The 27,412-nt window shown below is 44.5% G+C and overlaps 1 protein-coding gene across 1 annotated transcript in view; it reads right to left on the bottom strand.

The window, feature by feature from the left end:
* The window catches only part of LOC101699817 (fatty acid desaturase 2-like protein FADS2B), a 31,835-nt gene extending 4,878 nt beyond the window's left edge, over nt 1-26,957 (bottom strand). Inside the window, exons 1-9 of the mRNA XM_004869791.4 lie at nt 26,369-26,957; nt 17,019-17,129; nt 13,806-14,003; nt 12,472-12,573; nt 7,047-7,172; nt 4,265-4,325; nt 1,823-1,899; nt 1,534-1,631; nt 369-465 (exon numbers count right to left, since the gene is read on the bottom strand). Of these exons, the coding sequence (XP_004869848.1) occupies nt 369-465; nt 1,534-1,631; nt 1,823-1,899; nt 4,265-4,325; nt 7,047-7,172; nt 12,472-12,573; nt 13,806-14,003; nt 17,019-17,129; nt 26,369-26,689 (1,191 nt within the window). The 5' untranslated portion in view covers nt 26,690-26,957. The remainder of the gene's footprint in view (nt 1-368; nt 466-1,533; nt 1,632-1,822; nt 1,900-4,264; nt 4,326-7,046; nt 7,173-12,471; nt 12,574-13,805; nt 14,004-17,018; nt 17,130-26,368) is intronic.
* Nucleotides 26,958-27,412: the final 455 nt, after the last annotated feature.

Below are 27,412 nucleotides of genomic sequence, written 5' to 3'. Positions count from 1 at the left end.
GTAAATGAAGGAACATGACTATGTCCCAATAAAACTTTATTTACACAAACAAGCAGTGGGCCAGATTTGGCTCCTGAATTGCAGTTGGCTGGCTCGTGGTTTAGAAGAATGTCTCTAAAATCAAATGGCCAGTGTATAAGCCTGCTTATGTCACTGATGAGTTGAGTGACCCTATAGAAGTCACTGGACCTTTTCATGGCTCAATTTTATTTTGTAAAGTAAGACTACGCACGGTCTCTACTGCAAAGTGCCTCACAGTGCCTGAGCCCTGGAGAGCACCCTAGAAAGCTGAGTTTTTCTTGTGTGCGGTGTCCAGATTCTAAGTCAGCCTGGTTTGAAAGGCTCTCCCTGAGGACTTCCATCCTTACCTGAGTGCTGAGCCAGTCTCGGTTCTCCTCCTCGCTCATTCTCATTGGTATGTGGCTCATCTGGGTAACATATGCGATCCAGGGACTTTCAAGAAACCTTTTGGGGAACAAAAGCAAGGAACAATGACTCTTGAAGGTGCTACAGTTGCATTTCCTGCGTTTGCATAGCGTTGGGAAGAACTGGCCAAAAATTGGAGGAAACAACAAAAGTTCCAAGGTTTCAGTGAAATGGGGGTCTTTTGTGTAGCTCTTTCAATGCCTTTCAATCTCGAGTTGGCACATAGACATTTAGCCATTGGTTTGCCCTGTTTCCTAACTCATGGGAGCAGTGCTGCCAAAGAGTTCTGTAGCTCTAAAGCAGAGATGAAAAAATCATCAGGTTCTCCAAGAAAACATGCAAGGTGATTGATAGGGCCGGGGATTTAGCTCATTGGTTCTGCTGCCTGCCCTCAAACACAAGGACTTGAGTTCGATTCCTGGTACCAAAAATAAAATAAAATAAAACAAAGTGGTTGATAGCCCGTGCTTTGTCATTGGTAGAGCTGGGTTCAAGTTCTGTCTTGGCACTGGCTTTGGTCCTTGCGTGTTCTGTCATATCAGGCAAGTGATTAAATCTCTCCAAGCTTCAGTTCTCTTAGCAGGAACATGAAGGTGATACTATCTCTATTGTTGGACTGTACCAGGATTATATCAAACTAGATAATGCATGTAAAGGCTTTCACAGACTCTAATGCAGAGTAGCTGTCATCATGCTTATAATTATTTGGGATTTACAACAATAATAAACAAAATGAGGAATAAAAAAATTGGGAAGTTGAAGAGGGCTATTTAGGCAAAATGAAGTCATTTTGGTTTGGGGAAAAATCTCTAGTCATAAAGTGAACTTTACAAGCTGTCCTATCATGACTATTGGTGGAGGTTATGGTATCTAACTAAATAAAAATGTAAAGGAAATGCTTCAATTGGGAATAAAGGATGTTAGAAAAATGAGATTGGGCAAATTCTTTTTTCAATTAGTTTGTCTTATTCAACTACTTTAGCTATTTTTGTTTGCATTCCTTAAATATCTCAGTTCCAAGCATGGGCCAAGACTTACTTATCACACAGCTCTGATAAGGAAGGTAAGAGGACCATCTGGGTAATGCAAGTAAAAGCATATTCTTACTTGACCAAATATATGAGCAACACGGTTCCAAAAATTCCATAGAAAGGACCAAAAGTGATGAAATGTCGAATGTAAAAGCTGCTGACAAACACAATGTCCTGCAAGAGAAAGTACTCGAAAGTTAAGGGCCCTAAGTATTTCATTTCCCCTTCCCTGAACTTGGATTCTTTCATGTACTGTCTAAAATCTTATGCCCTGCGACTCCAGGAAGCTACATCTGGTGAGAACCAAGCATTTTTACATCCCTTCTTCTACTTGGTCTAGTTTCCACAATGAGTGGAATACTCACCACCCAGTACTTTCGAAGGTACATCACTTGCATGGATTGCAGATTGAAATACCCAGGCATGAGGAAGGGGAGCCCAACTGAAAAGGAATAACAAAAAACGATAGTAGATAAATAAGCAGAATAAGACCCCAGTGCAAGTCAGCAGCTGTCTGTCCCATTAACATGCCGCTCCCAGCCTGAAAAAGGAAGGGAGTAGAGATCTTTGACCTCAGCCTGGTCTCCACTGGGCTTTCCAAGTCCAAGAGACTGAACTAGGAATTTGGTCAGTAGCTCCAGGCTCAAGTTCTTTCAGAGCAACCAGGGAAGCATTGAAGGTCTGTGTCATTTTTGATGTCATCAAAGCTTCCCAAACACATGGATCCTTTGGCTTTGGAAAGGACCATCTCTTTAACCAAGCTCCAGCTAGAGTCCTCTGTGCCCCTGGATGATGAGGTCTCAGCCTTGGCCTATGAGGACTGCAAACTCTCAGCGCACAGGGTCTCACCCCCTCCCCACCATCCTGGCCGAGATTCAGAAACTTGAACCAACACCAGCACCCATCCTATGTTCAAAGTCCTATCTCTGGGATGATCGAACCCCTCTCAAGTTCCCTTTAAAGCTCTATGTTCCTCAAAGAATTGAACGTTTTCCTTCCAGCCCCAATGTGACTGTAGGTGCCTGGTTCTCCTCTTCTTAGATCACTTATTATTTTAGAAACTTCCAGTTGTAAATTGTTTCTCTCCCCCTTTGAGATTTATCCTCCACAGCCAGAGTCCTAGGGGCCTTTGCATCCCCTAAGAAGGCTGGGCCTTGTCCCCCACCCTCTGCGGGAGGGGCAGAGCCTGGCATCTGGAAGTGCTAATCTGCAGACACTGGCCTAACCTAGTCACACTGACCAAGGTCCCCAGCCCAATCCCATCTCAAGCAGTGTCTTTCACTTTTACTCTTTAGGATCCCCAGGCATTTCAAAGCCTGTCTCCCACGTTTTGTTTCAGACAGTTAATCTCAAGCCTGAATATAATTTGTCTTCAAGTCTTTAGCAAATTTCCAGCTCTGTTTCTCTGGGATGGTTTGAATTATCCCGTACTTGTACCCAAGGTGCTAAACTGGCATCTGCAGGGAAAGGACACAGCGAAGCAGCTCTTAGAGCAGAAGGGTTTGTGAGGTGGGCCTCCTGCAGCGAGTCCGCACCCTCTGCTTGTCCCTCACACACTAAGGGCAAAGCGCATCACTGTAGAAGGGGGAAACAAAGACACATCTTTCACAAAAGTTCAGAAAAATAAATGATTTCTTGTGCAACTACGTATTCAGGTAGGGTGCAGTCAGCTTCCTTTCAAAATGATCAGCAACGTCCCATTCCTCTTTTGGGGTTTGCAAGAGAAGGGTCAGAAGACGAGTGTAGGGTGGGAAAACTGAATCCAGCTGTGGAAGAGGCGGCATGGATGCCCAGTATTTCAAGCTGAGCAGTGGCTGAGCTCCCCAGCACAGGTGGTGGCTAGTGCCCCAAACAAGCCATTCACATTACCTGCAGGGGTTTCGCAGCCTCAGCCCTGCTGGGATTGCGGGAGATGGTTCTTTGTTATGGGCAATGTAAAACATCTGCCAGCATCTTGCATTCTACCCAAAGGATGCCAGTATCACCCCACCAACCTGTCCCTGTACACTGTCAGGGTCCCGTGGAGAAAACTTACTGGCTGAGAATCACTGGTCCAGACACGGTTTGGTTCCTCCCCTGATTTTGGTTTATTTCCCAAATGTGCGAGTTTGCTTTAGGTGGGCAGACCTGGGAGTCCCTGAAACATTTCTTTGTGAGGTCTCATGAGTTTGATTTTGGTTCAGGGCAAAGACTCTTTGATGATGATATTCTTTCATTGGTATCAGAATTGCTCAGTGAGGCTTATCTGCTTTTATTCCTGGCCAACATGCACATACCTAGATAGATATATTTATGTGTAAGTCTCATACGTCCTAGATCTGCATGTAGGTAGTGGAAACAGCAAATATTCCTCCATGCAGAAGCTTGAAGGGTGACTTTCACTTCTGGCTTCTACTTTTTCTGGCAACACCCTATAAATGCTTCAGTATTATTTTCCCACCTCTTTTTCCTCTCTACACAATACCAATATTCTTTTCTTGTGATAGTATTTAGCCATTCCAAGATGCAACTCTCAGATGTAGGTCCTCTTGACTGGCATTGTGGCTTCCAACCCTCATGAGTATCTCCTTCCTTCCCTGTCTAGAGCCCCCTGGAGGGATGAGATGCCTATTTAAATTGTGTATTTGCTTTTCCCTTCCTCTTTTCAGGTTTTCACATAGGTGAGTCTGAACGAAGATGTGCTGATTTTCTCAGTGACAGTAAGACAGGCTGGTCCCTGCAGGAGGAGTCTAATCATGCCTCTTGGCTTGATAAGTGCATGCATTAGGGAAATAAAATGATAGGGAAAGTGGGTCTGGGAGACTCACCCATGTAGAAGTACAGGTGCTGCTTTTCATAGTTGATGTATTTGATTTTCTTCTTGCCGTACTGAATGGAAAGAGAATAAAAATAAAATAAGAAAATACCTCTGGTCATCACTCTTAAGTGTGTGTGTGTGTGTGTGTGTGTGTGTCTGTGTGTGTGGGGGTGAAATCTCTGTAGGTAGAGCCATCTGATTAATGGTCTTTGGCTGTCAAACCTGACATACTAGAAGAACCAGAACTGGGATGGGAGTAAATATTGTGGCATCATTTTGCTTTAATTAAATGTAGGCAGTTCTCTCACAGATGGATCACTCCATTTTACCATGAGGATTTTGATCTCCTTTTTAAAATTTTTATGGAAATCACTTTGAAATTTGTCCTCCTTCTGTGGAGTGGGATGGAAATTGCACAGAGAAAGTAGTGATGAGTTTTTCTTGCTCTTCTTCACTTGTAGTATCAGGATTCTGCTGAAGCCCAGGCTCCTTTATTTCATCCAATGGATACTGCTATGGTTTAGATCCAAAATGTCCCCCAAAGTCTCACGTGTCTGTTTAGAGGTGGGGCTTTTGGGAATTACTGGAGCAGGGGCACTCTACTCATGAGTGGATCAATCCAGTGATGAGTTTGTAGCCGATGTGCTGTTACCAGCGCAGGTCTGGCCAGAGGTGTTCACTGGGACGTGACCCGGAAGTCGTATTATTCCCAACTCCTCCCTCCCTCTCTGCTTCCTGACTGCTTGGAAGTGAGCAGCTCCTCTACCATGTCCTTCCCACCATGCCGTTTCTTCCTTGAGCCAACAACCATGGACTGAATCCACTCAAACTGTGAATGAAATAAACTTCTCCTCCTTTAAGCTGTGAGTATTGGGTATTTAGTCCCAGCTACAGGAAGTAATTACTTACGAATTGGTCATGTGAGTAAGACACAAACATGGCCTCCCCAGTCTGCCCCACCTTTCCTCTTTTCTCCTCCTCATGGCTCTGACACAGTGACTTCCTAACACGTAGTGACAATATTACAGAACACTTACACGTATTATATATGATTTTTGATTCTATAGTAATATAATCATATTCTTCTTAACTACCGAGGATAGTTTGTTTCCTAGGATTTCACGTGTTTAGTATGGACAGTGTTCAGGGCACACAGACAGCAAATGCTTTGAGAAGAGGCATAGAAGTAATGTTTGTATCTCTGTATCTAGCGGTCACAGTAAATGCTTACCCAATGAAGGGATAAATGATAATTCATACCCAGTTTATATTTTTATACATTTACTCTGTTCCACACTGTAGGGAGCATTGGACTCTCATTTTTTTCTGTTTGGTATCTTCCCTCCTATGTATAGATGTTTTTCCTGTATTTGGACAGTATAGTTGGCCTTTCCTTCTCTTATACTGGCACAAATAAAATGCCATATAATAATGAAGTAATAATAGCCATTTTCAGTTTCTCCCTGAACTCGAAGTTCATAAGTAGTAAGAAACAAGGAAAATGGACTAGGTGGAAAGTGCTTGGGAGCTAGTAAACCTAGAGGAACTGAAGGAGGATTCTAAGTCTTGCCAGATAGGAGTGCAGAATATAGAAGATTTAATCAATGCTTGCTAAGAAATTGATGTTTGAGGAAAGTACTAGAAAGACTGTCAGGAAAGAAGGAAGAAAAGAAAAGCTCAGGACTCATCAGAAACGTTTTTGAAGTGAACCCACTAAATTCTAGAGCTTAACTAAGTTTCAGTAACACCTTGCAGAGTGGCTTTAGCGCTATAGCAAGCCTTAGAGATGTGTCCCCAGGGCAGCTGGAGAAGCTGGAGAGGTAGCTTTCACCCTTCGTAAAGACCCAGCATGTGTGCTGAGAAATGCCATCTAGAAGGCACATCTGGGAGAGTCAGGCTTCTGGATTTGGGGGGACCATTAGTGACATCAATATATTACAATTCTGGGATGAACACAAGTCCATAAGCATCAGGAAAATCCAACATGTTTATGGAGCCCTTGTTGGAAGCAACTGATTATGATTACAGCCAACAACTTCAAACAATATATACAAGCAGAAGACTCTTTCCTAGTTCAGGTGGGGCAGAGGACACGTCTCCCAAAGTTGGGAAAACTCATTTTCAAAAAGTTGGACAAATTTTGGTCGATGGACCAAATAGGTTCAGGCAACAATGGACAAAACTAAAGACCTATTTTTTAACAGTCAAGGTTTTCTAGAAGACATCATTGTCTTCTAAGGACCTGACTCGGGATCTGTCATTTTCCCTTGAGGAGAGATATTCGAGCTGTGTGGTCACATATAAAGGGATATAAACTAAAAATAACACCATCATGTTTTCTAATGTGACCAGCATTAGTTGAGATAGCTAGATTTTTAGATGTTTTTCGTCAACTGCTTATTGATTTTCTTGTCTTAGTGAGCATCTGTCCGTGTCCTCGCTAGGTTTTGGAGAGTCATGACACACTTGGTCACCCTGTTCCATTTGCTAACATTGGCTTATGTTGCCTCAGGACTGTGATAAGTGCTGGGCAGGGAGCCACCTGTCACTGGGATTGCTCAAGCAGAGCGACACAGGTTATATCACCCGGTCTAGGATATTGAACCGGATGGCCTTTAGGGTCACAGAGCCATGACTCCAAGTCTGTACCCTGGACCTAAAGGATAAAGCACTGCTCTCAGATTGTGTGTGAATCCAGAATGCTCATTTTGATCTTTCCAGACAAGAAAGGCAGCTGCTCTAGGCATCTCTTCCAGCAACTCTCAGCGAGGGTCTGGGACACTTAAACGTACCTTGACAGGTTGGGAATCTCCAAGCAGAAACAGTGGGCCCACGTCAATATCTGGATCTTTGGGGTAGATGTTTGGCTTTACATGGTGTTGAAAGTGTCGGTAATTCCACCAGTTTGCAGACAGGCCCTGAGGGGATGAGAGGGATGATCAGCTAAAAGAGTTTGCTCCCCAAATACCCAAACTGTCTGAGTTTTCTGTGTGCCTCTTCAAAAGTTAAGATATTTGATATTTCACTTTCCTTGTTCCCCTACTGGAAGAGAGTAACTCAATGGACTGCTGTAGCTTATGAAGAAATAATCCCTGGATACAGGAACGGAGCTGCAGTCTAAAACAACTCCTGGTAATGAAAATATGAAAACCGGCTGAAATAAATTGTTTCTCCATTCTTCTTTTTTTTGATCCTCTTTTTAAAGAGTTTTGGAGGTAGGAGAAGCAGAGAGTATTATTTCTGTTTTACATATAAAGAAGCCTCTGCTCCAAGTCTTTAATTAGTTCTGGGAAAAGTGGCCTCAAGTATCCTACTCCAATGACTATTTCAAAAAATCGTGAATCTGGAGTGATTTCCCCCCGGGCTGGTGGTGGTGGTGGTGGGGTCACTGCACATCCCAGCCTCAAAATAAGTGAGAATAAAATATTTTAGCTGATGCTTAGCTTGCTAAGCAGATGATAAACTAGCCTCTGGTTGGTTTGTGATTTTTCTCTCTCACTGCAGTCTGAAGGTTTTAATAGAGGAAGTGGTTTGGAGTCTATCAACCTGCTTTCATAGGCTGGATACAGAAATGCTGCAGTGTGATTTGTGCAAATCACCCACCTCCTTGGAGCTCAATTCCATCTCCAGGAAATGCACAGTTAGGACACTGATCTTTACGGGTGGCTCAGGGAGATATGACACGCTGTACGTAAAATGTTGATGGACCGAGATGTCTGCTTTATCCTCATTTATGTTAATCATTTGCAGAAAAATAAGCAGAAACAGTGGCTTCTTTATTGCATACTTACCATCCTTCAATACCTAGTCTATATGTGTCCTAGCTGTACTGGTTGCATGTGACTAGTTGAACAGGCTGTAAGTGTGAACTACATACTAGATTTTGAAAATTCAGTATGAAAAAGGAAATTAAAACATACCATTAGTAATTTTTACACTGATTACATCTTGAAACAATATTTTGAATATATAGAGGAAAATGATGCTACCTTTTAAATATGATTGTTAGAAAGCTTAAAATGACACACTATATTGATGTGGCTAGTATTATATTTCTGTTGCAGAATGCTGCTGTAGATAGCACATATCTGTGGCAGAAGGGAACAAGTATGTTTGAAGGTTGGATGTGTTGGTACTGCCTTTTCATGGTCCATACAGTTAGCAATCGCCACCCGTCCCCAATCATCTGAAGTGGAATTCTCCTCTCACCTCTAACACTACCTAACATTCTTATAGCAGAATTGCTCCCTTCAGCTCTACACTTTCTCCTGATCACATGCCTGAATGGGAAGCCATTTTCCAAATATTTCCTTTTGGGTATCTCACTTGGATCCATGGATTTCCATTTCCCCTTTAGGTCCATGGTCCTCTGTGTGTCTCTCATCAAATGCATCTGACTCATCTCCTTCCGCATTGTAGATGCAATGTATTTACCCATCCATTATTTTGAAGTATGCCCTATGTGTCAGATACTGAGCTAAATATCTGTGATGTCAAGATAGACATGATAAAATGGGATTCCCACACCTGGAAATGTACACTGTAATGGGAACAGTAGAGAATTAAACAAGAACGTGATAAGTGATTCTCTTTTAAATTAAGTCCTCCCAGAACTGACACTTTGGCCTCTTCTCCCAGCTGACTGTACTTTTAGCAAATACGTATCTGTGGTAATTGGTGACACAGGTTTTGATTCTCAGTACTTTTGGGGAGGATCTCAGTGGGACAAGGACTTAGAGCAGTGGGCAGGTGAGGACAGGTGTGATCTAAACAACTGGAGCCAGCTCTGGCTGGGCCCTCTGTCTTGAAGACTCTTCTCCAAGGCAAGGAAGAGGATACTTCACAGCCAAGTGAGGGTCAGCATCTGTGTGCTGGCCACCCACGCGTGTTCTGTGCAGGAACGACCCTCCCATACCTCAGATCAAAGTTAGCTCCTTTCTTGGTGCAGAAGAAAGAACTCAGGCTTTAGACTGAAGTCAACGAGAACTTAAATGCCTGTTTGGCTATCCATCTACCAGGAGTGTGACTTGGGCAGTTTCCTCAGGGGTGAGGTTACTGAGAAGATTACAGGAAGCAGTGTGCTTGACCCCACCTTCCTCTGCCAACAAATATTTTAGGGAGGTCTTAATTTCACATCCTCTGCTCATCACCTTGATAGCACCACTTAATACATATTATTTTCAAAATCTGTGTATTGGAGGTTGGAGATGGGGCTTGAAAACTACGCTACAGGAAATTCATTTTGAGTTCAGTTTAGTTCAAGCATTTATCTGAAGCTTAGGACTACAACTGTTTTGAATTTCAAATATCTTTGGATTTTGAAATATTTGCATAATAAAATGAGATATTGTGAAGATGAACCCTAAGTCTAAATATAGAATTTATTTTCGTATGTACCCTATCCATGTAGGGGAAGTTAATTTTACATATTTTAAATAATTATTTTGCATGAAACAAAGTCTCATGGTATGGAATTTTCCACTTGTGGCCTTGTGTTGGTTCTCAAAAATTTAAGGATTTTGGAGTAATTAGGATTTCAGATTTTCAGATTGAGAATGTTCTGAAAGTTCAAGATGTTTTCTTTCAGCCATGCTTTTTTAATCTTATGTACAGTGCAAAGACCAGAACTTCCATATCTTTTTACAGCTAGTGAGTGAAAATCCCAAAGAATTTCATTAGTATTTCTGCCTTCCGTAGGGTAAAGGAAAGGACTGGTACTAAGTCAAGTTTTGAAATTTCAAATTGTGACACATGTAAAAATCGGAATGTTGCTGCTTCAAATTTCCTTTGTCACCTTCTGCTCAGCTTTCTTCACCATGGGTAATTTTCTCTTCTGCACATAGCTGAAGCCTATATTCACTTTGTTCATGAGTCACCGGCTCTGACTGCTAAATGTCAGAGGACTCCAGGTTTGCTTTACGAGCCATCTAGCATTTTCTCATTTTGTTCAGAAGTCATCGAGGTTGTTTAGACTCATTTCAGCTAGGACAAATTTGTTTCTGGGGACTCTAGAGAAAGAGCACTGTTCAGGTTTAGGCTCTTGGGAAAGCACTGATTTCCCTAAGTGCCAGCAAGGGTGGGGCTTATTGGAAATATTCCACACACTGGCACCAGATCAATTGCCAACTACGTGTAGGGCAGATCTCCTCCCATGACCCCTAGGTTTGGAGACTGCCTCTGCCTTTACCCTGTGGGAAGCACTGCCAGGGCCAGAACCACCTCATCTCTCTAGCATGGGTGGACAGAGGGTGGACTAGTGTCTCTACTAGGATTGCCTGATTAAAAGGAACTTTTCACTTTATTATTACTCATTCTGACCATTTTGAGGGACAGATGTATCTCTAATAGGAGCCCAAACTCCAGCGCTCTGCTATTTAACCTACTTTTGCCACAGTCTACTCAACAGAAAAGGCAGCAGGCAAGAGCAGGTGACTCCGTGTCTTGCAAGTCATTGCTGCTGTGATTTAGGGTCTAATTCCCTGTCTCTTAACACCAGCACGGTTAGCCATTTTTCTTAATGATCCTTGGTCCTCACTTTGATTAGGAAAGGGTTGTGCATCATGTTTGTAACAGCTGACAATTGCTAAGCATTTCTAGGCTGTGCTACACATGACACACAAGATTGCACATACGTGGTGCTAACACCAACCCTACAGGTGGAAGCCCTCCTTCACCATTCCTCATTTAACAGCTGAAGAAACTTGGTTTCAAACTCAGCCAGGAACTTGCTCAAAGTGGCCCAGCTAATGGTGGCTGAGTTCCCACGGGAGGCGGTGGTGTTGTTGGAGTTTGCTCAGCCCGGATGCAATTAGCTTCACTCAGGAGCTTTCTCAAACAGGCTGACGCCCAGATCCCACCAGAGATGGATTTAATCAGGACAGTGGTGATGGAGCCGGGAATCAGTGTTTGGTTAAACGTTTCAGGTGCCTCCAAGTGACAGCTAGAATGGAGCCTGCACTGTTAAACACCGTGCTACGAACTTTCTGCTCAGTTTGCTTCAGTAGTGAGTCCCTCTGAAGATCTGTCCCCACTAAACACCAGGGCTGCTCTAATCCCTCCCCATGACAGTTACAGGAGCCTGAAGGGGATGGCTCTGGAGTTCCCACCTGTCCTCCCTCCCTGTTATTTGCTCTCTGTGGCTTCTGCTCACCTGGCTTCAGGCCAGGCTCCAGTGTTCTCCTCACCCTCTTATTGGTCGGCCACTTCCAAGCTGCTGTAGGCTGGGGAACCAGATAACCTGTTTTGCTTTGTGTTTGTTTGTTTTAAAAATAATAGACAAACTCTCTGTGTTAAGGAAGAAGAAAGGAGCTCTGAGATAGCTCCTGTGAACTTTCCCTTGAATGCAAAATTTGTTTTATTGGAAGGCTCAGCAGCCTGGGCCAGGGGCATAGTCACACATCCTAGAAAGTTATAGAAAAGTAGATATTTCACTGAACTCTGAATATTGCATATAGTAACACAGAAAGCCAGAGATAAAATGGGGTTTACTTAAGACCACACTGTGAGTGGTGTCAGAGGCAGCCCTGAAAGCTGCTCCCAGCATCCTGTGGCATTGCCCTGGCTCATTCATTCCTTCACACAGCAGTTCAGTCAGCATGTGCTTACCAAAGGCCTAATGCATGCGGAGCTCTCCTGGGAGCTACACAGCATGCCTGCCCCTCGGAGCTCACATTAAGAGGTGCAGATCAGCTGTCACCATCATTACTTGGTTCTTCCAGAAGTCTGGGGTTTGCAACCTGCCTCTTCCTAGAGACATCTGGTCTCCCCTATTAGTGCTCCTTATTTTATCTGCTCTCCTGCATCTGTTCCTTCATCTGTTATTTCTTCAGCTTCACCCTTCCAGCAAAAAGGCAAATCCCATCTAAGAATATTCCCTTTCATGACTTTACAGTGCACGTCTTCACCTTTAAGACAAGGTGCAAGCTCTTGTCTATGAGATTGTTCTTTAGAGCAATGGGTATGCCACGAATTGCACTCAATAGATTAGTGAAAAATAGAAGGGCTTTTAAATAAGAGTAAACATTTCCTCATTAAAATGTAAAATTCTGATTTAGCACATAGTTTGTGATGTCATTTGCTGTATTAGTATATATAATCCCCATCGTTAGTACCTTCACCTTTATTTGTGGGGTGTTGTAAAAAACGTTTTACTGATTGGAGCATGGAGACACAGACACTTCTGCCCCAGGGAGTGATGTGTGGCCCCCCATCCTGTACCTTGAGGTGGCACATGACGAGTTTATGCATCAGATGGTTCCACTTGGACGTCTTAAACATGGAAAGGTGTCCTATGTCATGCTGCAAAAACGAGCTCTGAGCCTAGGGGAGACAGAGTTGTTGAGAAACAGGAAGTCAAGGAGAAGTGGATAAGCCCTTTCCTGGAGCTGAGCTGTTGGAGAACAGCACACGGTCTCCTCCAACCTCCACCCATGCTTAGGTGCGCACATGTCCTGTTCTCACTCGCCTCCCTCCCTTGGGCAGGTGGTTCTCCCAGCCCAGAATGTTCCCCTTGCCTCTGCCCTCATCTTCCAGCGTGGACTGCAGAGTCCACGGACTTTGGGGTCACACAGATTTAGGGTCTCCATCATGTCCAGCTGCACGACTCTGGCAAGTTCCTCAGCAGCCAAAGCCCAAGTCAGTTACCCGATGCTGGGGAAAACAGTATTGACTCCCGGGCCCGTGCACTGGTTGCGTAGTGTAAGGTGCCCAGCTCAAGCTAAGCCTTAAACACATCCGGTTTTTCCTCTCCAACTTCCAAAAGTTGCTTTCCAAAGAATAAAGCAAGTTGATTTTTCAAGAAAAAACATGGCATAAAAATTCGGGAAGGTAGAAACCTATTTGTGTTAATTCTCTACAAAACCTTCTTCCCCAGTTGCCCCTTTCTGCTCCATGCCTTTCCGTCCTACTCTGGCTCACAGCATGTTCAGCTGAGTGACTGGGTCTCCTCCTGGTGACTCCTTTCTTACACACAGGGTATATGTGAAGTCCCCTCAGAACCGCAGCCCGGCCTTCTGCTCACAGAGGCCACTTCGGGGAGTCACACTTCATTCAACAAGGACTTTACCAGTGCTCCATAAGCATCAGTCACTGTGTGTCATTTGCGGAGGAGCTCATGTGCTTCTATTCCCATCTGCCGAGATGTGGCCTCCGTCTTTGGGGAACTCATGGTCCCCTTCCTTGGTAAATGTTGGTAGGTTCATAAATGAATGATAAAGATGAATATTACACAGCCAAGGACAGGACCTTGGTTTCTGAAATTTTAGGAATCAAACAGGGTAAACAGAAGCAGCTGCCATTAGTGAGACTATGTCAGGCCCCGGGCTAGGTATGTTTGGTGTGTGTAGGCTTCTTCAGAATAGTTCCACGTTCAGTAGTATCTTCATGTTAGAGACGAGAGAACTCGGGCCCAGGTGAGTGTAGTAACCTGCTGATAATTGTATAGACCTGCCTGTTAACAAGTGTCAGGCGGCTGCTGACAGAGATCTAAAGAGAGAAGCAGCAGCACCGAGCCTTTCCCTGGGGCCACAGCCTGGCTCAGGATGGCTGCTTACCTGTGAAACTGTGAGAAGGAAAGAAATGAAGATGGTAACAGTCCAGCCGCTGCCAAAATGACACAGGATGAGCCAGGCCAGGGCTTCGAAAACCATGATCTGAGCAAGGTGGACAAAGAAGAAGCCCAGGTTGGCATCAAACATGTTCATAGCCTCCAGCGTCCTGCGAAGTTCTTGAAAATCTTCCACCAGCTGGGGCTGTGAAGGGAATATTCAAGGGCGGTCAGTTCCTTCAGGGGAGAGGGAACACAAGGAGCCCAAGGTGTAATTTATTTTATTAATTTAGTAATAAGATGGGATCGATGTAATTTCACGAATAGGAACAGATTTAACTGTCCAGAATTTAAAACAAACAAAAAACAATGTAGAAATAAATGAAATCTTTGAAAAAGGGTGATGATCTTATCTTTTGTTTTTTTTTGCAAAAGATGAGTAGGGAGTTGGAAACTCTTCTCCGACTGTTGGGGAGCTCAGGGAAGGGCAGCTGATTTGTGGGCAGAAGGGTCATTTGAGAGATGCCTAAGCAAGGCCGTCAGTATGATTCAGGCAATGGCTGAGCTCTGCTTGTGTTGTGGTTGTGCGTTCGGTGGTCCACATGGATCAGTGTTACCGTAGTTACTGGTGTAACTCGCACAGTGTGTTGCTCGTCCTTAGCTGTTGAACGCAGACAAAGGACTCCTGTGGAGAATGGCGAGCACAGAACAGCACAGCCCACTTAGATGGCCCTAAGGACAGGCATTCTGAGAGCTTCTAGGGGATTCCAGGGGAGCTACTGGCACGAATGCGTATTGGCTGGTGGGAGTCACCCCGCATGAGCATGCTGTGTGCATGTGCCTTTGTGGCCAATGGTGGCTTTGGTTTGCACGCTTGCCACATCTGTGCAAGGGCTGGGAGAAGTGCCATTTGCCTTAATAACTTTAATGGGTTTGAAGCCCGGACAGCTGAGAAATGACCAGGCTGTGAGAAAAAAAATAACAGGGCTGTACAGTTATAAGAAAAGAGAAAAACTGGGAATAAACAAGAGTCAGGAAAGCAATGCTAGGAGCCAATTTCTCATTTAAGGTTTTGCTGATACAACTTTGAAAGGACTCCCTGCTCCCAAAAGTCTGGATTGGCTTTTCCCTCAAGTCCCGGTTGACCTTGGAACTCTGGCCACTAGAGATGATTTTAATGAGTGTCTGATGTTAATCAGTCACCTCTAGGGTTGGTCCCAGCTGAACTGGAGTACAAGGTCACTGGAATCCAGAAGGGTGACCGGCTTGGCTTGGAAATCAGCAAGGCAGTGACAGACACTGGACTTCAGCCCATGACACTGTTTCACCCTAACACCCAGTGGTCCCTAGGTAGCCACCCGAATGTACAGATGCATGGCAGAAAATTTACAGCAGGTGTTTGTCCTTGGAGACCAGGGATTATCTCACAGCTCTCCACCATCAGGAGGATTTTATTGTCCTTTTCAGGGTGTTTTGGGGAATATCGATTGAGCTTGGCATCATTTTTCCCTTTCAGCCTTGGGCCAACTTCCCCAAATGACGGGGACATGTCTGGAGGTTTTTAAGTTCCTAGTACCGCCACTGGGCTCATGATGATGATAGGATCTAACATTTATTGAGCATTTACTATGCTCTAGATACTTGAAATGATTTCATTTCTTATTTCTTTCTTATCACCTCTTAGTAACTCTTATGAGATGGGTGTTATTGTTCTCTTCTACCGTGTGAGAAACTGAGCCACAGAGAGGTCTAGGAGCTGGTCTGAACCTGTAGAGCTGCAGAGTGGGAGGGATGGGTATGGTTTCAACCCATCTGCCCTCAGAATCATCTTCTAAGCAGAGTTGTGCTGGCTGATCCACAGCTGCGTGGAGGAACTTGGGCTAAGGAGTGAGTGTGTTTGCCTCGGACCTGGACATGATCCATTCAGTGTCTCCTGGTCCTTCCACCCCCTATGTGAGTCTGACTTCACAGTGAGATGTGGATCAGCACTTTGTGCAAATTGTTTCAAAGAAACTAAGAATCTGACAAATATAAGTTCTTATAAAAATAAATTGTAAAAATTGAATTGTTCACCATTAAGTCAAAGTCCTTTAAGGTTTATGTAAAACCACCCAGTGAAGTTTTAGTCTTATTGAGACTCCATTCTTTGGAGGACAGTATTCCATGTAGCCCAAAGAGCAAAGAAATACTGGCATACACCCTTGGGAATACTGAAGAGCTCGGTGCTAGAGAGAAGTAATTTAGGGTTACATTGCTTTGGTAAAACAGCTGTGGGGGCTTCAGAAAGAAATTTATTCCACAAGAATGATAATGTCTCCAAGTGTAAAAGGAACACTGGTGAGGACCTAATTGCATCCTCCATTCCACAGCTCTTTATGGGTTTCCTGTTCCATGTCTTGTGCTGGTCTGCAGGATGCAGGGTGAGCAGGAGAGACACATTCTCTGCCTCCATGGAGCTTAGTTTAGCAGGGAACAAGAGGTGTAGATGTCAAACACATAATTGCCAGGAGTCACTGAAAAAAATATGTGTATGCTGCCTGGCATGAAGTAGGTGTTCAGAGATGGAGAACTGCTGTGGAACACAGGGCCAGAAATTTCATTCCTTTGTTTCACAGAGGTTTGAGATTCCTAAGGATCTAAAGACAGTATTGCTTGGAGAGGTGCAGAATCCACTCAGTCCCCTGGGCCCATGCATTTCCTTCCCACAGGTTCCATTACCCTGCATTAATTGTGGTCCAGAAATATTAAAGAGAAAATTTTCAGAAAGAAGCAATGATCAGGTTTTAATTGGGCACCATTCTGGGTAACATGATGAACCCCGCCCCCCCCCCCCCCCATCTTGTTTTGTCCCACCCAGGGCAGAAACCATTGCTTTGTCCACACTGTGTACACTACCCTGCTGTTATTCCCAAACTGAAACTATGGGGATAAAACCATGGATAAAGGAGAACTACTGTAAATGAGTGGGTTCTGCAGACATCAAAGCAATGTCATCCTCTTTAGATCTTTGTCTTGGTTATCATCAACTCTCATGGTATCAAATTGCTTGTATGTAGAATTCAGTGCTATCCACAGTTCCAATCATCTACTGAGAGTCTTAGAATATAGTCCTGGGAAGGAAGAGGGAAGTCTCATACTTTTTTGTGAGCTTACCCAGGCACGACAGCTGTATATACCTTGTCTCAGGCTTCCACACACTTGATCCTGAGGTCTCACTTACATTTTTGTTTCTCTCCTGGCTAGGCTCTCCTGAGGCGAGCTCTCCAATAAGCAGAGGCTTAAGGTACAGCTTCACAATGTCCAGATCCAGGTGCATGGCCCTAAAGGCATCCTGTAGGAGAGAGCGCTCTGTTAGAAGTTCAGGGGAGACAGATTATCCGCAAACTAACTTTCAGACCTCGTCTCCTACTCACCCTGGGGACCAGCACAAACCCCACTACAGAGGACTTGCTTCTGAGTCCAGGCTGATGCTTCCAACTGGTGGATCAGAATTACCCTTGCGATCCGTCTCTGAAGGCGAATGCCAGGGACCCATGTCCTGCATATTCTGTCTCTCTAGACCTGGCCAATACAGCCAGGCTATCCTGGACCACTGACCTCACTGATTATCTTACTGAGCATCAGGAGAAGTAGTTGCTTTGGTTTACTGGCCATGAGGAATCTTTAAAGACCTGCGTGGCTTTTGTTGGGCAGTTGCTTTCCCTCCCTAAGGTGTGCAGCAACAAGATTGGCTATGCGAATCCCATCTTCTGTTGAGGGTTCCTCTGGGTTTCCGGCCAAACCCAGAAGAACTAGGCCCCACAGGCTGGTTATGTCCAGAGAAGGACAGATAACTTTGGTGACAATGGCTCAAGACAAAGACATGAGGGATCATGGGAGTGCAGTACTGGAGGCCCGGTTGTGTGAAGTTGTACACTCTTCGGCTGAGTTTTCCCCAAAGGGCTCTCATCACTCCATAAAAATGTTGTTGCTAAGTAGCCGTTTCATATGGCTCTGAGAAGCAGTGGGGTTCCTATTTCCTCTTATGTTTAGAAGTAAGAGCATCTTTCCTTCCCAGTATTCACAGAGGGGTTGGGAAGAAGGACTCTACCAGATGGAGATTCTGGACTTCCTGTTACTATGATTCTGGGAGGGGAGTGATTGAAAATGAAATGTAGTTGTAACTTGAGTACAGGGCAGCCACGCAAGTGCTCTGGGGTAGTGTCACTCCCAGCACCCATCCAGAAAGCAGGCCTTGAAGCCAGGCTTCCCATACCTGAGCTCCAGCTTTCTGCTACAGCTGTGTCCTGTGATCTCCCCCCCCCCAAATGGGGTTAATGATTGCTACTCCATTTATAAGCTGTTATGAGGAATTAAATAATAATATAATAAATCAGTTAAGAATAATAAATGAATTAAATACAATGACGATTGACATATACATAATTTACAATACTTACTGTCTTTCCTATTGCATACCTCTAATGATGAGAACTTCCTATCTATTTTCTCTTTAATGCAGCAATTCATTGATTTTGTTCCTATTGCCTAATGTCTGGTGTGGAGTGGGAATATAATGAATCCTGAAGTAACTTTGAATATATCCCACTTTGGATATACATGAGTCTACTTGTAGAAGGTGCTTATAGAGTAAATAAGGGAGCCAGAAGGGCTCAATCTCAACTCCAGGCTCACTTCACCTGAGGGTCTGTGGATGAAATGATATAAAGAGAGCTTTAATCTGCTAGAACCTGGCCGGCTTTCCTGACAATTCTGTTTGTACACATTTCTTCCCACACCCTTGGGAAATTATGAGCCTTAGAAATTCTGAAGATGCTTTTAGACATAAGGTCTTAAAGCTTAGTTTCCCTAAACAGGTACAGAATGATTTAGCGAAGAAGAAACTGAACACTGACTCTCATACTAAAAGTGTCGTGTTGTGCTTGCTGTTTCAGAGCAGTTTGCAGTAGAAAACATCCCGATGAATTAAGGTCAAAGTGCAGAACAATGTAATCTAGTGCAGCTTCGCCTTAGAGCGTGCTGGTAATAACATCCTTCTGAGATCACCCTTTTCTTCCTCTCCCCGGGAAGGGTCACAGGTCAAAAACTGTGATGATAGCTATGGAAGAGCTGCAGAGCTCTCCTGAATACTGGGCCTTGACACAGTATGTGGCAACTTGTCATTGCATTAATGCGACATAACAATAAAGGAGTTTAGCTCATCTTATACAGTCAAGATTTTCTAATAGAATCCAGAATGTGAGTTGTGAAATCCCTTCTTGAAAGTCTGCAAAACAGGTTCTGTTGCCAACATTCTCGGGCAAGTATGTTCCTGCTGGGAGAAGGAGAGGGAATAAAATTGAAGAGAAGAGGGTACAGCCAGTGTTCACGGGGTAGATCCTACATACCAGGCTCTCTGTGGGCCAACTCCTAGCTATTGCCTTAATTCTGTAAGATTCCATAGCTTCTTGTTGGACAAAGACATCGAGTCTCAGAGGGGAGAAACATTTTGCTTCAAAATGCCACAGTCAGTAGTGGAGCCGGAATTTGAACTCAGGGCTCTGTGACTCTAAAGAAATGAAACTATAAGTCTGCTGCAGCTCTGACGTGCATTTCTTTTTCTGAAAGGCAGGATGGTGGATTGTTTGAGATGACCTGAAAATCAGTATCTTCTGGGCAGATGGCAATGGTGTCTCCCACCTCAGGTTTTAATCATGCAAAGCCCTTCCCTGCTGGCCCAAATATCCCCACATCTTGTGCACACCACTTCCTCCACTCCTCATTCAATAGACATTCTAGGATCTGAGGCTTTCCATGTGCAGCTCCTGTTGCCTTGACTTCCTTCTGCCACTTTCGGCACAAAACTACCCCCTTACCCTTCAGACCACACTGAGTACAGCCTCTCCCTAACTCGTTCAGGAAAGTTATTCATGATCACCACCTGGCACCAGCACACTGCATTGCCAGAGCTCTAAAAGCCATGTTGTAGTGAGCTTGTCTCTTTGGAGAGTTGAGAGTTGCTGAAGGCTGGGACTGTGTGAGTCAGCAGTCTACTGTGGACCAACAGCTATCTACCCAACGTCTGCATGGCGCTTGGACTGTGGCATGTGATGAATACACACCTGGTAAGTAAGGGAAGTGGCAAGGAGGACACGGGCCTGGGAAGACTGTGTCAGGGACTGGATGATCGCAGTGCTGCTCTCGGAAGACGCAGGTGTTGGGTGCTGTTGTCTTTCTGTCCTTTGCCTCTCTGCTGTCTCGCATTCTGCTACTTTTGCAGCTCCCACTTTCATTTGTTAGCCTTCCACTCCCTGCTAAATCACCGTGTCCGTTCCTTAGCTCGTTCCTAAATGTACGTTAGAGCTCCTCTAGAAGCTGACTTTTCTCAAAATAGTATGTATCAACGCGGGAAAGATGTGTTTATTGCCTTGATTTCACCAATGCCTTGGAAATGCTGCTAGTTTTGCTGTTATTTAGTGGGAAATAATGTGATGGGCTTTCCTGCTTGGCGGTCTAATCCTGAGGGAGGGTGAGGGTTAGGCGTGAGAAGTCAGAAGGCCTGGGATGAGGTCCTGTTTTTGCAACTTAAATGCTGTATCCAGGTCGGGCCCTGCACAGACACCCGGGAAGAGGGTGGGCAAGTGCAGCCCCAGGTCCAGCAGCCTTTCTGTTCCATCTGCCAAACCCTGTGCCTGAGGGGCTGCAACCACCCCCAAAGTGGGTCTTTTCAAATTCATTCCAAGGTAGAGGCTAGCAGAAGAGATGACTTTCATATTGGGCAGCTCACTTAATTTCTCTAACCCCATCTTTCTTCTATATGTAGGTAACACTACCTGGTCGTCCTCGTCTGAAACCTGTCCAAGCCCTAGCCTGACCACTCAGGGCTCAGGCATGGAATTAGAAACCAAGAGGTTTGTACACTCTCACTTATTTCACTGACAGTGCTAACTTTCCTGAAGAGGACTGAACAACGAACATAAATCCAGAAACCTACCAACGGAGAATGCAGCTCACCAAAGAAGACAACAGGAATGCAGCTTTTGCTGTGCTCTCTTCTAAAAAAGCTCACAAGAATATTCTGTACCCAACCACAGAAGAAAACTCTTTCCCTCCTTCGGGCAGTTCCTCTCTACTTGCTCTGTGGATCCCCAGTGCGAGTGTGCTAAGGCCGAGGCTGAGACTCCTCAGGCTTCTGGTGGAAGGTGAGGGCTGATTTGGGTGGAGAACGCACCTCTGCCCTGATCCGGGACTCAGTAGCTTGGGTAGGGAATGCTCCCAGAAGACACCGGACCCCCTTTCTCCCGCCGGAAGAAGCACACACACGCTGCCCATTCTGTCCAGGTCTTTCCTTACGTCAAAGTTTCCCTTGTATGGACATACTGCGTTCGGTTTGCTGAGCCCTAGCCCAGTCACTCCCGCTTCCCACCCACACTCCCTTCCAAGCCTGTCTGTCCCTCCCACCCTGCTGCTCTTGTCTTATAATGATTGGATTTCACCACCCAGTTCAAGTCAGATTCGTGAATTTATACTTGCTCCTCTTTTTCTTTCCCTTTCTTCTCTTCCCTCTCCCTCTCTCCCTTTCTCTCTTTCTTTCTTTCATTTTTTTGTACTAGGTATCAAATCCAGGGATGCTCAACCACTGAGCTGCATCCCCAGCCCTTTTTCTGTTGTGAGCCAGGGACTCAAGCTTCATGCATGCAGTGACTCGCCAACTCTACCTTCTGTCTTCTAGATTTCCTTCATGCCTCTGCCACCCCTGCCATTGTCGTCGCTGGTGCTTTTCCTGCGCCTTCAGCGTGTTCCCCGCACTCCATCCTGATCTTCCTTCACTGTGACCAACTCTTCCTCATCTCATTTTCCACTTGGCTGCCAGGCTGAGCTACAGAGAAACAGTCCCTCCTCGGGATCCACTGTTGTCCCTTGGAACCTGAAATCCCACTCTCTCTCCTCCTGCCTTGTGGAGGGAGAGACTGCCAGGCCCTGAGGGTAAAATGCAAAGTCCTTTGCTCAACACCTAGGGCTTTCCCCTCTTTCTCCCTGGGATTTTCTTTCCCTAGCTACCCTGTCCCTTTGTCTTCTCTCCATCTTCCGTATGGTCATCACTACCACAGCCCCCCCCCGCCCCCCGACAGCAACTGAGCGTGTGCTTTGAGCAGCACTGTGCCAAGCCTAGGAGGTGCTTGGAGCGTGAAGCTTGGAGCATGCTCTTGTCTTACAGAAGCTGACGGTGAACTTCGTATGTACATCGTATCACAAAATGCTGTGCAGCCTTTATTTTAATGATTGCAAAATATCTTATCATGACATAATTAGAATGTAATCTTTATAATCAATTCTTCCTGTTGCACATACAGGCTTTCTGGCTCTTCATGAGCGAGCCTATCAAGTGAAAAGGCTGGGGACCAAATTCTAATTAGTAGCACTGAGATTTTAGTTATAAATTATGCAGTTTTAAAAGACCAGAAAATTTATATGTCCAATAACAAATAATAACATAAGGGTTGTATGTGCTGATTTTGTTTTATAGATTTTCTTCCTTCCTTTTTCCTTTCCTTTCTTTTCCCTTCCTTCTTACCTGGTTTCCTTCCTTCCTTTCTTGGATTGAACTCAGGGTCTTTGCACTGAATTACATACTCAGCCATTTTAATTTTATTTGTTTTTTAGTTAATTAAGTTTATTGGTACAGTTTCTATATACACAATGATCACATTCATCCTAGGGAATTTGTATCTGTATATGATATATCTAGATTCTTCTTTTTGTTCTATTTCCCCTCCTCCCTTTGGCCCCTCTTCCTCTCTTTATTTACAAATACTTTGTTTCCATTTTTTCCTTCTTTTCTCATTTTTTCCTTTTCCTTCCCCCTTCCTCCCTCCCTAGTTCCCCTTCCCATTTGAACATTTACTTCCTACTTCACAATATCTATTATATATTTTGATCCTTATTTACACTTTCAGTTTCTCACACCAGAGAAGCAATGCCATATTTACAGATGGGTATCCAATTTATTTCACTTAATCAATAGCTACTTTGAGATCCTGTACTCAAATAAGATGGAAAACACAGAAGAAATGGACAGATTCCAAGATACACATGAATTACTAAAGCTGAATCAAGAAGATATAAAAATTCTAAATAACCCAATATCACTCAATGAAATTGAAGGTGCAATTAAAAACCTACCAACAAAGAAAATCCCGGGCCCTGATGGATTCACTGCTGAATTCTATAAGAAATTTGGAGAAGATCTAATGCTGCTACTTCTGAAACTGTTTAATGAAATTGAAGAGGAAGCAATACTCACTCCCAAAGTCTTTCCTGGAAGCAAGCATTACCTGATACCAAAACCAGAGAAGGATCCAACCAAGAAAGAGAAGTACAGGCCAATCTCCCTCACAAACACAGGTGCAAAAATCCTCAGTATGATACTGGCAAACAATGCAGAAGATCATACACCCTGACCAAGTGGGATTCATCCCAGGGATGCAAGGATGGTTCAACATACACAAATCAATCAATGTAATACACTATATCAATAGAGCCAAGGACAAAAACCATATGTTTTACTTCTGAACTCAGGAGCTTTCCATTGAACTACATCCCCAGCCCTTTCTCTTCTTTAAATTTTTATTTTTTGAGATGGGGTTTCACCAAGTCATTAAATTTCTCAGGCTTACTTAAATTTGTGGTCCTCCTGGTGCAGTCTCCCAGAGTGCTGGGATTACAGGTGTGCACCACCATGGCCAGCTCAGGTTTGTTTTTCTCAGTAAAGTTCCCTGAAGAACATCAAAATCCATTTCAGAAAAATGAAATAGTGTTTAAACACAAGAACTACCACTTCCTGAGTATTTAATCAGTGCCCACCACTGTAAGGAGTACTTTATTTTATTCTCGCTGACTTGGAGAACAAAACTAAGATGAGGGTATTGCCACCCCCATTTTCTAGATTAAAACCCCTGAGAACCCAAGAGCAAGTTTCCACAGGACCTTCCTAGATGCACACTGTACCTGTTTCTGCCTAATACCTGTACTTTCAACACGAGGCTGAACCCCTACCTCACGAAGGCTTTAGAATAGCTAGCAAGAATGAATGGACTAGGGACCCGTGGGGCAGACCACTTCATTATCCTTCACCTTGTATGAGGTCTGGAGAAAATACCCTACGTAAATAAGAGGATGGCGCCCCATCGGGACAGCTGCAGCCTTGGTCCAGGGCTGTACTTTGGTCTCCATGTCCTGTTCAGTCACGACCTGAACACATATCTTAAGGTCAAGGATGACCTTTGACCTCAGGTCCTCCGACCTGATGTTCTGCCCTCCGTCACTCAAAAGCATCGTGCGTCTCCACTGTAGAGCTCTTCCCAAGCAAAAGGCACCAGAGAGCATCAGGATTGTAAGCTGATGTTGAGCAAACAGGAAATAACCATATTTCCGGGGGTATGGGGCCAGTGATATGAATACAAAGTAGCTCTGGTCTAACGAACTTTGACCTGTGCCGAGAACGGTGCCCGCACGGCACTGGCATCCCTTCCAGTCACCGTCACCCTGTCACCTGGCTGGTGTCCTCCCTAACTTGCAGATCACTGAACGGAGGCTGAGAGCTCTGCAATAACTTGTGCCCGTTCACGTAAATGAGTCCAAGCTCACGCTGCTTATCCTCTGATTATTCCTGTATGCTAATGGCCAGGACCCTCCTGGTATCCATGCTGTCCTTCTTGACCCATCTTCTCTTAGCAAATCTTTTCTCTTGGCTTACCAGGTTTATGATTTTCTTCCTGGACATATGCAAATCCTAGGTGGGTTGGCTATGTGTCCCTAAGGTTCTGATGGTTTCTATGATAGTAATCAATTCTTCCTCCTTGGATAGAGTTGGATGCATAAGCACAGTCTTTCCCTGACTTCTCCAGAATAAAAATTATTAGCAAATTCAAGGTTTATCATTCATGCTGCTTGCAGTGGAGTAAGGCTATCAGTTATTTTCAACAAGCTTGAAAGCCCCCATCTTTGCCCGTTTGAATTAATTCTGTGACATTGAAAACCTTTGTCCATATCTTCTCTGAGCTGGGGGAATTAGAAGCACTGAATCAGAGTCTGTAGTCTTTTTTTCATTTTGTATTTGTTATTTACTTTCCTGTTATTCTCATAGAAATATTCTCCATTTTGCTTTTTCTACCCTTCGCCACTGAGGTTTCTACAGTGTGCACCTTCCTAACACACAATACACTCACCCATCACTACAAGCCCATGCTCATTTTCCCAAGGGAAGGCTGGGCTTTATTTTTTCTTAAAATCTTATTTCACAGAAGTGGTGAGAAGGCAACAGGATGCTTTCAGAAAGACATTCATCGGATTGCAAAGTCGAGACCAGAAGATGGTATAAGAACAGAGAGGCGGAATGAGAGAATGGGGGAAAATTGAGAATTGAGGAAAAAAATGGTGATGGGATCACAAAATAAAATCTATATTTAAAAGAATGTCTACTACCTCCACATTCTTTTATTATTAGCACACACCATTTGTAGGCTGGTGTTTGGCAAAATGATGTTTCTGGTCTTAAATTTTGAAACCAGCTGCAGGAGCTGTATGCCAATTTATAAAGTTACCAGGTACGAGAAAAGAATTTTAAAAGCTCAGGCCTAAATTTCTGTTGTGTTGTATATCATTTTTCTGTCTTTGAGTTAGTTGCTGAGTCCCCCTAACCCTCTGATTTTGGATCTGTAGAATATGGAAAATAAAATTCCCAGTAGAGAGCAAACAGATATCCTTTTAGAGTATTTTCAAAAGGATTCTTCAAAGCACTTAAGAGTTTGAGAGACCTCCTTATTAAATAGTAAATGGAAACTGTATTTTTAAAGATTCCATATGTACAGGGAGTTGTGACTAAACCAATCTGATTCCGAAGTTTGGCACTACGATTGCTAGAGAGGTGACACATTATTTATCTCTTTGCAATCAACTTTCTTATCTGTACCATGGGAGTAGTTTTACTTCCCTCATGGGGAGATGTATGAGAGTTGGTGCATTTAAATGTCTCCCTAGAAGTGGGTTGCATCATCTCTGCCACACTGAATGAGCAGCTACCTCATCAGAAGCATGCCGCCAGCCCTAAAATTCATGGTCATTGTTGGCTTCTATCACTTTTAACAACACATAGATGCCCACTGGATGGATGGCTTTCTCTCTTTGGGACACAGCAATTATAAAAGTCTTGGAAATTTTTGCGTGGGATACAGATGTTTCCCCTGTGGATTTTACTCACCTATTGTCAACTTTCTTCTTGTAAGATGGTAACCCCATTTCAAAAGAAAGCAAAACAAAGCCCAGAATACACAAACACAGTTTCACAGTCAACATGTGAGTTCATCCTCCACCGGGTGCAGGAAACAGCTAGATCTTGGAGCCTAAATTGCTTCGAGAGTCTTGCTAGATAGGAATCCTGAAAAATTGGTTTGGGAGGGGATGAGTGATCTTGAGCCTGAACACGTACTTGAACCCTTTTGGGAAGACAGCCAAGAGCTCAGCCACCTTGCATCTAGGAGGAGGGAGGGAGGGAGGGAGAGAAAGAGAGAGAGAGAGAGACAGGATCCTTACCGTGGCATCTTCCCCAGCATAGTGGCTGAGGACCCGGTGCCCACCTGGATGCCTGGACGCCCACTTGGTGACATCGTAAACCTTCCGGTTGATCACCAGCCACTGGTCACCCTCCTGGTTGTGTCTCTGGACCTCCTGCCAGGTGTACGTGTTGAGACTTCTCCTGGGCACAGTGCTCTTGCCATTTGCCTCTTGCTTTGCAGGGCCGTCCCCTTTTCTGTTTGCTCTCAGCTTCGCATCTGCCTGGCACGTCTCACTGAGACAAGGCCCCCTCCTTCCTCCAATGTGGCCAATCTCCTCTAGCTTTTCCTCAAGCTTCATGGTCACTGAATCCCTGGGATCACTGTGTTGACTCCTGAAATGTCTAATCCTCTGATGGGACTGTGGAACGGATGCCTTTCTTTGCTTTCATTCCACGGCAGGAGGACACACAGGGCAGAAAACTTTTGAGCCTAGTTCCCTCTCCTCCAACCTGCTAGTGTGCTCCTTGCCAGCCTGTTACCTGGCTACGCTTGTCTGTCACAGGTCCCTGCTGCTCCCGGAGAGCCTAGACCATGCTGCTCTGCTTCCCTTCTCTCTCTGCCTCTAGGCAGCTTCTTGCTTCATGGTTAAATGTCCCTGAGCAAGGAGCCTGGGCCAATCCTGCTGGGGCTGGACCTGGAGGCCCGCCCCAGGGAGGAGGGACTGAGCCCTGGCCCAGATGCAAGGCGGCCTGAATCGCCGGTCTTGAGACGTGTCTGTGAGTGCAAACCTTCAGATTTGTCAGCCTAACATGTGAGCAAAGGCTTTCAAAACCTCCAGGGTGATGCGCATGCTGGTGCACTTGGGAAATGTTATTTTGGCACCTGTCATTCTCACCACGATATTTTAAATACTTTTTGAAACAGAGCTTTATTTTATAAAAAAGCTAACCAGCAAGCAAGAAAAAAAAAAAAAAGAAACCAAAACAAAAACTCAAATCAACATGAAGGAATGAGGCTTTCTTTTCCATGGTGTGTTTCTTCCCAAGCTTTCTAAATCTGCCAGGACATCTGAAGGTAAGAG

The sequence above is a fragment of the Heterocephalus glaber genome, unplaced genomic scaffold, assembly GCF_053883595.1.
Source record: "Heterocephalus glaber isolate CG9 unplaced genomic scaffold, H.glaber_assembly_v1.0 deba00001805, whole genome shotgun sequence".
In the NCBI taxonomy this organism is placed as follows: domain Eukaryota; kingdom Metazoa; phylum Chordata; class Mammalia; order Rodentia; family Bathyergidae; genus Heterocephalus; species Heterocephalus glaber.
The sequence above is the reverse complement of the archived record's forward strand: the minus strand, read 5'-3'. Positions and strand labels throughout refer to the sequence as shown.